This window comes from Tasmannia lanceolata, unplaced genomic scaffold (genome assembly GCF_043159265.1).
Source record: "Tasmannia lanceolata isolate RefF3 unplaced genomic scaffold, GAP_Taslan_0.1 ptg000005l, whole genome shotgun sequence".
Classification (NCBI taxonomy): Eukaryota; Viridiplantae; Streptophyta; class Magnoliopsida; order Canellales; family Winteraceae; genus Tasmannia; species Tasmannia lanceolata.
In genome coordinates, this window is record NW_027518682.1 from 14,821,091 (window position 1) to 14,834,097 (window position 13,007).

The 13,007-nt window shown below is 39.4% G+C and overlaps 1 protein-coding gene across 1 annotated transcript; it reads right to left on the reverse strand.

The window, feature by feature from the left end:
• Positions 1-3,448: 3,448 nt before the first annotated feature.
• On the reverse strand, positions 3,449-10,978 carry LOC143877633 (F-box protein PP2-A15-like). Its single transcript, XM_077379785.1, has 3 exons — positions 10,533-10,978; positions 9,781-9,899; positions 3,449-4,084 (listed from the first exon to the last, which is right to left on the reverse strand). Exons 1-3 carry the CDS (start codon positions 10,827-10,829, stop codon positions 3,628-3,630), a joined length of 873 nt encoding a protein of 290 aa, XP_077235900.1. The 5' UTR covers positions 10,830-10,978; the 3' UTR covers positions 3,449-3,627.
• Positions 10,979-13,007: the final 2,029 nt, after the last annotated feature.

The following is a 13,007-nucleotide window of genomic DNA, read 5'->3' on the forward strand; positions in this document are numbered from 1 at the left end:
TTTTCATTTTTTTGGCCTCTTTATGCTGTCTTGACTATTGTTCACAGCTACCCATTTACACCATCTGTACTAGTTCGCCTATGAAAACGACGTACCATAAAATTGCATCAATTAAACAATCTTTACAAGCAGATTAAAATTTAGCCCTGAAGAATCATGATCACATGTGGTACATGTACTCGGTGAGGTGATCTATTCTAGACCATTTTATCTCATTGTTTCAAAACATGGCCTAAGCAAATACTAGTTGGGTTGACACAACGCCATTCAATACTCGGTTGATGTTGCTGAGCACTTGGTTCAAGTTGTCATGAGTCGGGAGTCAAAGGAGTTTTGATTGACTTTATAAGGCAAAATACAGGCTCGGACAATAACTCGAACAAGGTAAAAATTGAGTCGACTCAGGGGAGTCCACGATGAGTTTGAGAAAATTTTGAAACTATTATTATCTAATCAGACATCTGAAGGTGAAATCTTTTTTCTGCATGCTCGATCAATGATCTATAATCAACCAATGGCAGTGAGATCAAGGGCATTAGGTCAGAAAAATATGATGGCCAACTTTAATGTTCATGGACCCATCTCTGTACACGTGGCAGTGGGTCCATACCGTATGAGGTCATTTTAATTTTTACGAAAAACAATGCTCGTCCTAAAAGATACTTCTCATGATTTATTATTATGATGATTAATTACACAAATAGCCAAACGCAGTCTATGTTTATGGAGTTGTAGAATTGATTTACAAAACTAATAAAATGGTTTTCGATTCTTGATTTACCAACAATACACGGAAACTACGTTTATTTATTAATTAGGAGGCCTGGTTAGCCCAATTTAATCTCAACCATACACGTGTTACTTGTACATTATTTGGGAGTATTTGTTGGCATCTTACGGTGTGGCCCACATTGGTAGGACCCACTTTAAGATAAAATGTTGGCTTTTCGATTCACTTTGTGTTGTATTCACAAAGGAAGTATTAGGGGTAAATCCCAATTGTTTTGAAACTCTAAAACACATGAGTATTTCAAGTGTCCAAAGACACAAATTCGTGTGTGCCGAAATCTATAAATATACGTTGTGTTTGATGGGAACAACACTCATACATTATAGTTAAAGTTCCATCATGGAGAAGGTCCCTAATTTGAGAGGAAAATTGTGACTGCGATTCTATCGATCGAGCCCTAAGGTCTTGTACAGATTAGAAGATCTCTCTTCTCTAGTTTGTAGCGCTTGTTTGTCAAAGCTTGAGGGATTCGTGATCTTCAATCCTAAGCGCCATGGCACAAAAGGTAAGTTCCACATTAATTTGAATTAAACTAAAGTTAAAAGTAATTACGTATGGTGGCAATTTAAGGATGGCTGTTATACCTGAACACAAGTAATTGATTCCAAAAACAATAGCAATACTTAAGTTGTTGATCTTTGCTAGCTATTACTTTTAGATAAAAACAGCAGATAATCCCTAACATTCCCAGATATATATAGAAACAAGTGGCGCTAGGCTCATTGCATTCACGTGAACACATAATCCATCCGTTGGCGTAGTGGGCAACCTAAAGAGTAGCCCACTGCAGTTAGGCCCACCATGACTGGATGATCTAGAACGCTGATCAAACGAGGCATCTCTAAGAGCCCTCCATAAGAAAGCTATACCGTTGATCTTTCTTTCTTTTTCTAGGCTTCGAGCTTGTACATAGATGGTTCATGTGGGACAGAATATGCGGAGCCGAGGTTGATGATATAAATTACATGTGGCTATGTAGGACCAAGTTACAACTCATTTTTTTTAAGGAAAGTTTTTTCAGGGAGCATCCAAACATGCCCATATTGTTTACATGAATTACATTCTTGTACAGCCGTGTGCTCACTCTCTTGCGTGTGTATAAAAAGGCTATACAGTCCCTGTACGTGCATTGACTACAACTGGTTTTATCATCAATCGCCTTTCTACGCCACTTTTTTACATTCAAGGTCCTCTATCCAAGTGAATTTTAGATGCTATGTGTGCATGAAATCCAGCAGTTTTTCGAAGTACAGTAGGGAATAGGAGTGTAAATGGATATTCGAAAATTCGATTACCGTCTGCATCCGAATCTGTTTAAAGCGAATATTAGCCGGATCCGTTTCAAGCGGATATTATCCGAATCCGTTTATGAGATATCCGGCTCTTAGCGGATGCGAATCTGGTAAATGGTATATCCGATCCGTTTAACATCCGTATCCGAGAAGTAAATCCCTTTTATTTATTATTAATAATATCATTAATATTTATTTTTAGTAATGACACACTATCTTTTGTTTCTAAAAGAAAAGTGAATTTTCTTTTTAGAAAAAACAAAAACAAAAAGTGTTTTGGGCAGGAAATGAAGTAATCTCTCATTTTAAGGGCATTCTTAAAATTTGGTATGGCTTCTTTATGAAGCAACAAATGTGGGTTGTAGGATGAAAGAGACAAATGGATGATGGTGATTGAATGAAGATGTCATAGTTTCAAGAGAATTCTAGAGCAAAAAGGCTATAGTCATTGATGGTAAATTGACGACTATAGAAAGATAAAATGCTGCAATACAATGTTCGAATTTACCGGATAAATGGATACGGATAATATCCGAATTCGAACAAGATCCGACGGATACGAATTCGGTAATAGATATTAAATATCCGTCAAATTCGAATCGGAATCCGAATTCGGATAGTGTATACTGTAATCGAATTCGGATATAGCCATATCCGATTCGAATTCGATCCGTTTACACCCCTAGTAGGGAACACCTCATAGGATGACCCAAACCGTTCATTTGTAGGGCCACAATATAATAGACTGTACGCAAAAAATCATCTCCATAAATAGAATGATCCTCACCCTCCGATCTGTTGGAGGACTTCACAGTATAGAAACCTCTACTAATGAGGAATGAGAAGGGAAAAGAGTCCCAAAGGACTCCACTATTTTTACCTCTATCTTTTTGAAACTGTTTCGAAAAAGTCATTAAATAGTAAACACTACATACTCCTTACGACAAAAACACCCTTAAATCACATATAAATTTATGATTTTTCTGCTTAAAAAATGGACATCCCTCACCATTTTTTCTTCTATAAATAACTCTTGCAGTTTCATAGTGAGATAAAAATAATTGAGAAAAAAAAATCAAGCTTGATCATATACCCGGAAGGTGCGCCGATTTCCCACAGCAAAAAAATAATTCATTAAAATTCCACTAAAAAGTTTCCATACACCCGGGTGGTGCGCCGATTTGAAGAATCTGTGTAAAGTTTAGACCCGTTTATTGATCTGATATGAGTGATTATATAGATAATCTCCATAGTCTAATCCTGAAAGGCCAAGAGCATCTCAGTAAATCTAGCAGACAAGAGAACACACAGCATCTTACAGGGATAGTGGTAAATGCAAAAGGAGATTAAAAGATGTACAACGACATAAGAAACAAAAATGGCTCATAAATTGTGAGAAACAAAAATAAATTACAGAATGTTTACGGCACATCTGCGGTTAGCAATTCAAAGTATGAAATAAAGACCCAACAACACCCATCATCACAATTACATCCATGTAAAGGAAAATACTTTTACAATCAAGAGATGTATCACACTCGCAAATCAGAACAGCTTTCTTTTCTGTCGCAGATTGCTGGGGATAATGGATACAGAATCTACGCAAAGTCCCCCTTTAGAATGTGTGCAATCAATTTGTTTCATGGAAAATCTTATTTCTGTCTCTGTGTCTGAGTTAGTGACAATAAAATCACCTACCTGATATTCTATCCAGCACCCGCGTCTATTGTTGCCATTAGCATCATCCTTCTCGGGATCTCCATCCAAACAGCACTCACATGATGCTTGCTGACCATCTGAAGTAGATAGATCAAACCGTACAGGCTTTAGATCCCAACCATGAACATGTTCGAAATTACAAACACGGCGACCTAGTCTTTTGGAGAATTTTCCAAGGTGAAGCCTGAAAGATAGACTGTAGACACCGGCAGGGAGGCGAAACTTCACCGAACCATCTACTTCAAACCACCATATTTGATGTAAATAAGCTACCACATGGAACCTGCAAAGCAAGAAAAAGATAGGTGTAATTTGGGTCATGTTTATGCGTATTAGACCTGCCATGACAAAGCAAACGAGAGAAAAATTAGGAAAGTCCCTTTTTCTATGGTATGGGGAAGGGAGCGGAAACCACCACAAGCTCTATGAAGACAACATCAAATAGCTAGTTCAATAATAAAGAAACCAGAAACTCGCCCATCATACTGTTATGTTGTAGGTTTAATTGGAAACCATGATGGGATGTAATGTGTAATTCAACAAAGTTCCACAACCAGACAGACGGGTGGAATTCAAACCAGTTTAGTGGAAACCAGAAAATCACAAATGTGAATCCCCTAAACCGTTCATGAAAATGCCACTTTGAACTATTAGGAGACCCCTAAACCATGAAGATATTTTCACTCTATTTGAAGGGGGCCGGGATTCTCTTCAAGCGGCGGGTCCTAGGAGGGCACCAGTAAGATAATCCTTTCTTTTTCTTTTTCTGTTTTTGAAAGTTAACTATTCTATTGCAAAAATCATGTTCTTACAAGAGAGAGAGGACAAGGTGTCTCCAATACAAAAGTACAGACCATTGAAACACCCCCAAAGGGGACAAAAACATAGAAATAGAAAATCATGTGTTCCCCACCACAAGTCCGTCACACACTTCTGTTAGTGGTCTGGCCTAACCCCAGCTTGCCCATCAAAAACAAAAAGTCCGTCAAACACAACACAGGTGTCCGCCAAAAGGGCCCCTCTTTCGCCAAACTGTCCGCCATTGAATTAGCGGTACGCTGCCAGTGCATAATTTTGGGGTGGATGAGACACAATCCTTTCGTAAGTGACTTAAGTGGACTTACATAGGTCATGGCATGGGTAATGGGTAGCAGTGTTTAAAAAGGCGGATGCAGTGCGGAACGCAGCTGAAGAAAATCCTAGTTGACTCGGCATGATGCGGTCGAGTACTCGGTTGACGCGGACGCGGCTGAGCACTCGGTTGACGCGGTCATAATGCAAGAGTCAAATGAGTTTTTATTGACTCTGTCGGGGCAACGCAGATCAAGGCGGCAAAACAAGATAAGGTTTGGGCCCTGGTTGATATGTATAGCCCATCGTCTAGGATAACTACATACCAAAATAGAAGAAACATGCCATCAATAGAAAGAGGTCCCAAAATAGAAATTATCCTAAAATGGAAACTCTCATGGTTAGATCACATCACGTAGTCAATGGATGAAATTCTTAGCATCGCCTTCAATGATAAGTGGCCCAAGCAGAAGACTGGCCAACAATACAATGCCAGCTCTAATCACCATAAGCTTATTCGAGTTAGAGTCTGTAATCCTAGCAGGCCCCAAATAAGTAACTCTTGTCGCTCCAGCATAATCCCAGATGAGCCCACACTCCAGCCTGCCCAGGGTTTCCAACACTAGAAGCCTAGAAGCATCGAGTTCAACTTAAAAGATCTTGGTGGAGAACATCATCTACAAGTAGGCCTATCCACCATCAGCGAGCTATCTCTGGAAGCCCCGAGCCCTTATAAGGTCGATTCTGTACACCCCAACAAAGCACAGGTGATGACCAAGCTAAAAACTGAGGCACAGATTGCCTTGCACAAGCGCATCACACCTTGGAACATCCTGTTGTTACTTTCATTCTATAGACCCAAAGAGTAGTAATCAAGCACAACTGCCACAGTAATGCCTCTAACCAAGGATAAGCCGACAGAGCGAGCATAAAAAATAGGACCCCATTGAGGGCAACAGGGGGACCCCATTGAGGGCAACAGGACCAAGAATACGACAATCTAACTCAAGGCATGAAATGGGTAATTCTTCTAGGACCAGGGATGCAAGATTCGTCACACTCAAACCATGATGCGAGAAGAAGAGCGACATAATAAACAACGAGTCGTAAGGAAACTTTAATATTGAGGAAATAGGGTGCCAGGCAAATGTCATACAACTTATATGAAATTGAGTATTCTTAATTGTTCAAATGTGTAAATTACCCCACTGAACCAAAGATCAATTAGCAAGCTTCAGTCAATAAAATCAAAAGCTTTGCCATGCATCTTGTGTGGTTAAGGATCATTTGGCAGTAACTAATTTGACACAGATTAAGAAAACCCAATATTTTACTCAACTTCTCACACTACATCTTATTTCCATATCATTCATAACAACCACCTACATTTTCCCATGCGCTAAAGCTCACTGATGCAGGACAATGCCTAATTTAGGGATTAAGACTTTAGGACAGTTTAGGGCTTACGGGGAAAACTAAAAAAACACTGACCAACTAACATAGGGCTGAATTAACAACTAATTAGTCTATGGACAGTAGCAATAATGAGACCTAAATAGCATAATTGTAAAGATCATCATTAAGCGTGAACTAAACCGTATACAAATCAATCAAAGCGATAAAGATTCGCAAGATGAATTGATAATAGAAGGATTAGTTTGAAACTAGGCCTACGCATGCAACCAATTAAAAGAACTAAAAGTAATGTAAGACCTATCAATTAGATGTAACAAAAGCATGCGAAATTAATAATAATCAATGAAGAAAAACAAAAAAAAAGAGTCCAACAGCAGGAATTGCGTCAAAACAGTCCAGATTTAGGCCGTAGGGGTATTTTGGTAATTTCTGCACATCTGAAAATTGAAGGAAACTGCTGTCAAGATCTGTTTACAATCTTAACACCACTATTCCCTTTCACTTTACAAAGGAAAGGAGGCTGATTGCCCTTCGAAAGACACCCCGCCATTTAGCCCAGACTTTTGAAGTTTCCTTTAACCCCCAAACACTCCTCTCGCCTCATCCAATTGTTTTCTAAGTTGGATATGACATCCTTTACATGCTTCTCCACCAAATCTTTACCATTCATGGCTACACATTTTTCTCTCCGATATGTTTGTCTAAAGTTCCCAATATGTTGTGGTTTGAGGAAAGACATTCAGGAAATGGCCTAATCTACCACAATAATTGCTACATATAGATCTTGGTTGAACCCCATATTCTACTTTTCGATTTTTTTTATTTTTTTTAATGGTTCTACCTTTTCAATTCTTAACTCAAAAAACCCCATTAGTCTCCTCAAACTCGCTTTCATTGTCAAGCCTTCAAGTGTTCTTTCTTAGATCAAGTAAGGCTTCAAGTGTTCCCATCACCAGCTCTCCGTATTTTTCAAGTTTCTACAGTCTCTGCAAATCTACCCACTGTTGATCCATATGGATTGTGATTGGTTAAGCAACTTCTTGACCATTCTCTAAAGGACAGATACACCAGCAATTGAATGTCCATGATATAGCTTGCTACAGCCATCAGACATTTTGCAAAAATGGAACCCTTTAAAGTATCTCTCAACACTCAGAACATCAGCTTTTGACATAAGTGGTTTATCAACAATAACAGAAAGAGCAATTTGGCACAATGCAATGTTTAACAAATCAAAACTCAGAACCATCAGCTTTTTTACTAAACCGGTTTATCAACAATAACACAAACACCAACTTGGCACAATACAATGTTTAATAAATTCAACTTGGTACGATACAATGTTTAATAAATTCACCTTCTCCCCAATCAGCTTTGAAATCTTCATTACAAGATTCAAGGAAGAATTTCCCCTTCTCAGATTAAACTCATTTTCATCACTATAATTGGTTCGAACAACAAGGGGCCTTTTTCTTAATGGCAGGCATTCGAACAAGGGATCATCATTCTGGATAGAAATAGTGCTCTAGTAGTCCCTCATTCTAGCAGCTCTGTCCACTATAGATCCAATTGTAGTTAATTTCCCAGCATGTTCAAACTGATGATAAAATCATGACTACAATATTATTGATAGCCTTCCACCTGCCAATTTTCCAATCAAGTATTGAATAGCTCATGTGCTTCAAGGACAATCGAAAAAATCTCACTTCCTTGCTGGACAGAAAAAAAAAGCAGGCTTTCTGGTTGATGATTCCAACTTCTCTCTCATGGGCATATACTCTCAACAAGCATGTTTTGGATGTATTCCAATTTATTATGCCTCATTCCAATTCCTAATAGAATAATCAAGGAACTTTGTGCACATCCGAGAAGGTTCCTAATCTCCAAGTCAGAGTGTAAGAACTTTGTGGCCCAGGAAAATGTTTGCCATTCAGGCCAAGCAGATGCAGTTCTAGTATTTGCTCAGTCCAGTATGGAAAGCAAAACCAACCAAATCAGATTACATAGTTGGAAGAGACATGGACTGGATCATTGCCCCAAAAAACCTCTCCCCACTCCCCTCTATCATAAGAAGCTAAATAGAAAATTGGGATGGGAATTGACTTCACTGTGGACTGATTTCTATTTGATTTAGGTCCCAGTCAAGACACAATCAGTAGTGCTTTATCAGAGCAAACTGAAAGAGTCAGTTTCATCATTGACTCTTCAACTAATTCATGGACAACAGCTGCAGTATCAAGTCTGAAAATCAACTTACTCTAGAAGGGATATGACAAAATACAACCCTTGGACCAACTGCATCAGGTCAGTATTCGGATATGTGTACAACAAGAAAAGTCTGGAAAGTAAAACCAACCAAAGCAGGATAAATGACTTGGATAAATACACAGATTGGGGTCCCTCTGTCATATGCAGCCAAATGGAAAAGTCGGATCATAATTAGGTCACTGTGGACTAGTTTCTAGTTGGCTGATGGTCCCATTTGATATTTGAGAAGCACTGCTCTGTCAGATCAATCCCAAAAGGCCAGGTTATCATTGATACGGATGCAAATCATCGAACAGAAACTTACTGTAAACCCAGAAAAGTTCAGAAGTCTGAAATTTTTGAACTAGAACTGAGATACCTTCACTCGCATGATCTAATAAAAGTGAAACTACAGAAGCAGCAATAAGACTGAAGAGGAAATACAAAGCTAAGCATATATGAGAAGCTCTAAAGATTCAAGCAACTAATACGAATCTGCTGGCATAAATGTTGGGAAAGTTGCCTAGTTTCCCACGACCATTAGTTACCGAATATAATTAGGTTTTATGATTTTGGTGGGAAGGCAATACGTGAAAGTGTGTTTTTTCTAGGTTTTGTAAAACCTAAAATATAAGAGAGGTGTTTTTATCTTGGCGAGAGGCTCTCTGTGTAGCGGCTGCAAAGAGGAGACCAGAGAGAGAGAGAGAGAGAGAGAGAGAGAGAGAGAGAGAGAGGGAGGGGGGGGGGGGGGGGGGGTGGGGGGGGGGGGGGGGGGGGGCTCTTTCTCGGGTTTATCACTTGGGTTTTTCTCGAGTTTTCTCGGAGTTCTATTGCGTACAGTCATGGTTGAGAGGACAAGGAAAGGGTTGTCGTTTACGGGTTCATGGGTTTGTGGGTAAGTCCTGTTGTAATCTTTGTATTTTGTTTTCTCATGGTGGAAGATCATGTTCTCGCTTGTGGATGTAGGCATCTTGGCCAAACCATGTAAAATCCCCGTGCTCATCTTGCGCTTGTGTTTATTTTTACTTTTCCGTTTATTTGTACACGATCCGATCGTATTTGCCCTGCGGATTTTCTCAACAATAAAAAAAAACAAAAAAAGTAACACTGACCGCAACGGTGCAACCAATATTTGAAACAGAATAAATGAGTAACCACCCACCAAGTAAGAAAGCTATTCAGTGCCCTTGCGTGTCTCATTAGGAATGCCAAGGTACAGTTTTTTGGCAATGGTGAGAAATATACCTAGATTCTTCAGTAGGAATCCAATTCCAGTACCTCCGGTCTTCAATCCCAGTTATCAACATTGATTTGGCTGAAATAGACATGCAAATTCCACCCGTAACTCTGTCCAGCCAAGCCTCCTGAAGCAGTAATGCATCAACCAGCGATTTAGAAGAAAAGCAAAACCTCATCATAACTCAAAAACCACCAGCAAACAAATCTACAGAGGGCAGACATCTTTCAACTTAGGGATTTAAACTTACACAATCCTATAATTCAATTTCATTTTTTTTTCCTCCAACAAAATCAATTGATTCAACAAAAAGTAACAAAAGATGCAAAATGAAATAACAAATCCCAACTATTAAACAGCACAGCCCTTCCAAACAAAGAAAGCCCTAATTTTAGGATCTGATCTGGGATGGATGTAAAACACGGTGAGCTACGTAGCAAACCATCATAATTAAAAGCCGTCCACATAATAGATAGATCCCACTGTCAAAAGAAAGCAGAACGAAGTGAACGAACTACTTCAGAGAGAGAGAGAGAGAGAGAGAGAGAGATTCTGTGTTGCCTGATTAGCCAGGGTTATAAAAAAAAAAAACATGAAATTGTGATTCTTGTTCTGATGCAGATCTTCCGCAGTTTTAGAACTACTGACAGAGAAAAGAGAAAAATATAATAAAACAAACTGATTTTAAAAAGAGAATCAGAGCCCCAAATAGAAGAACAAAGAAGATAAATGTAAAGCAAAACAAAGGGGGAAAGATTACCTTTGTGCCATCATCAAAGGGAACGGATCGAGAAAGAAGAGCAAAGATGTCTTTTTTAGAGAGATTAAGATGGCGCTCAGGAGGGAACTTATCAAGCAAATCTTGGTAATTTGGGGGCAGTTTGGATTCCCAAACAGAGTCAGATGAGGCCGCACCACGAAAAGCCCTGTTGAGCCGAGCCAAGTTGCATATCTCAGGAGGGGTCAGGTATAAAAAGACACAGGCCACGCAACTCTCCGGTATGTCTCCGAGCCCTGGCCCTCCACTTTCTGTTAGATTAGAGAGCGAAGAACCCATCTTCCTCTTCCTATTCCTCCTATTCTCCCATTCATTCGCCCCCCCTTTCTCAATTCGAGAAAGAGTTACCCAGAAACCCTTTTTTCATTTGTTTTCAGGCTTTGGGGACTCTACCTGCTGCCTCTGCTTTTGCTTGACTGGAACATTCGGCCTATTTATTAATTAACTAACTCCAAAATTAGTATCGAGGAATCTTACAGAGAAAAAAGGAATTTCTTTTCTTACACGTGCATTACTCTTTTACTATGAGAAATTATTTTAGGGTAAAATCGTAATCTACATACGAAACATACCGTCCTGAGTACCTGTGTATGACAATTACGAAAAAAAACTACCAAGAAGAAGAGGTAGAGACTTATGACAATGACAAAAGAACTACTTTATATTACTAATGAAATACTCGGGTACCTGAAGAGGAACAACCATTATGGAAACCTCTATCGATTGGAGGCCTAGAATCAGCCTATATCGATTTGAGGGCTATGATCAACCTATGGAAATGATTTTACGGGCACAACCGATTGATGTTGTATTCCATCATATCTGCAGTTTGGATCAATCTATAACCCGCTATAGATCGGAGGGTTCGGATCAACCTATAAAAATTATTTTTGGGGCAAAACCTATGTAGGCAGTGGCCCATCTAATGGACGGTTTGGATCATCCTATGGTACGCGCCATACCATACATTTTAATAAAGTGAGGAGTGCGATCATCAAAATACGGTGAGTAGTGCCAATATAAAATATGGTAGTGAGGACATTAGCACTATATATAATTTGAAACCATCGTTGTTACTTGGATGTTCCCGCACGGGCCGGGTTCAACCCGAATTTGGGTTGGGTCGGGTTAAGCTTTTTCGCAAATCTAGTTTGGTTGGGTTGGAAAAAATCAACCTGAATTGGAGATCGGATCGGGTCGGGTTGGGCTGTCGAGCAACCCAACCCAACCCGAAACCCGAATTTGGGTTCCATCTGAAGAAGTTCTGTATATGTGTTTTTCTTTTTCAACATTGAAATAGTCTCCACAGTCCACAATGGGTGGTTTGGATAATCCTATGGTGCAGGCCATACTGTACTTTAATAAAGTGAAGAGTGTGATCATCAAAATATAGTAGTGCAGATAACATTTCCCTTTGTTAAATGTTAGTCCCTGTTTGGTTTGGATTTTGAGAACCGATTGTGAGTTAAAAACTTATTATTGGTGACTCACTATTGGTTCTCAAAATCCAAAACAACCAGGCTTGAGTTGAGGTGGTCAACAATTGATACCATATCAAATCGGGTCAACCCGACCCAACCCAACCTGAATTGGAAATCAGGTTGGGTCCGGTTGAGGAAATTGCAAATCAGGTTGGTTCAACCATGGAAATCAGGAACTACTTTTCCTTATTCACTATGTGCGGGTCAAATTACGGAAAGTTTGATATTACGAATGCAGGACACCTGAAAAAATATTGACGAATTCTGGACACCTTAAGAGGAACGACAATTATGGAAACCTCTATAAATTGGAGGGTTAGGATCAGCCTATGGAAATTATTTTACAGGCACAACCTATTTATGTTGTATTCCATCACATGGACGGTTTAGATCAACCTATGATGTGGTATGTACAATTCTTTGTCGGCCCTTTTTTGCTAGTATAAGATATAAAGATATGGTATATTATCTCGGATTTATATTGCTGTGTTACTGAGCATGAAGGTGAAGCCCAAAAATACAGCAGGACCCACATTGTTTGTGTTATCCAAACCATTCATTTGTTGGGCCCCGATGTAGATAGGGTTTGCCCGAAAAGTCTTCTCAATAAGATGATGTAACCCTCCGATCTGTGGTAGTTTCTATGTTGTACTATCAATTTTAAACCAACAAGAATCAGAGGGTTAGGATCATCCGATCGAGAAGAAACATCAGAGCGTAACAAATGAATGATTTGGAGCCATGAGCCCTTGATTGCACGGACAACTCTTGGGCCCACCCATGGTATGAGGATGTGATCATGTCCGTTAATCCGATCTGCCAACACTGCCGATCCATTTCCTCCAATTTTTATTTTGATCGAATGACTTTAGTCGCTTCATCCATCAACCCTTCATCCACCAACCCTGGCGAAGGGAAAAGCATTGATTTTTGTACGCTTAGGATATCCATTCGGCAGGAATCATGTGCACATGTT

Excerpts from the sequence above, each read along its gene's own strand:
- LOC143877633 (XM_077379785.1), bottom strand. The coding sequence starts at position 10,829 with ATGGGTTCTTCGCTCTCTAATCTAACAGAAAGTGGAGGGCCAGGGCTC. Across the intron at positions 9,900-10,532 it reads CCTTTGATGATGGCACAAAG|GAGGCTTGGCTGGACAGAGT; the intron begins GTAATCTTTCCC and ends TTACTGCTTCAG. Across the intron at positions 4,085-9,780 it reads ATTCCTACTGAAGAATCTAG|GTTCCATGTGGTAGCTTATT; the intron begins GTATATTTCTCA and ends CTTGCTTTGCAG.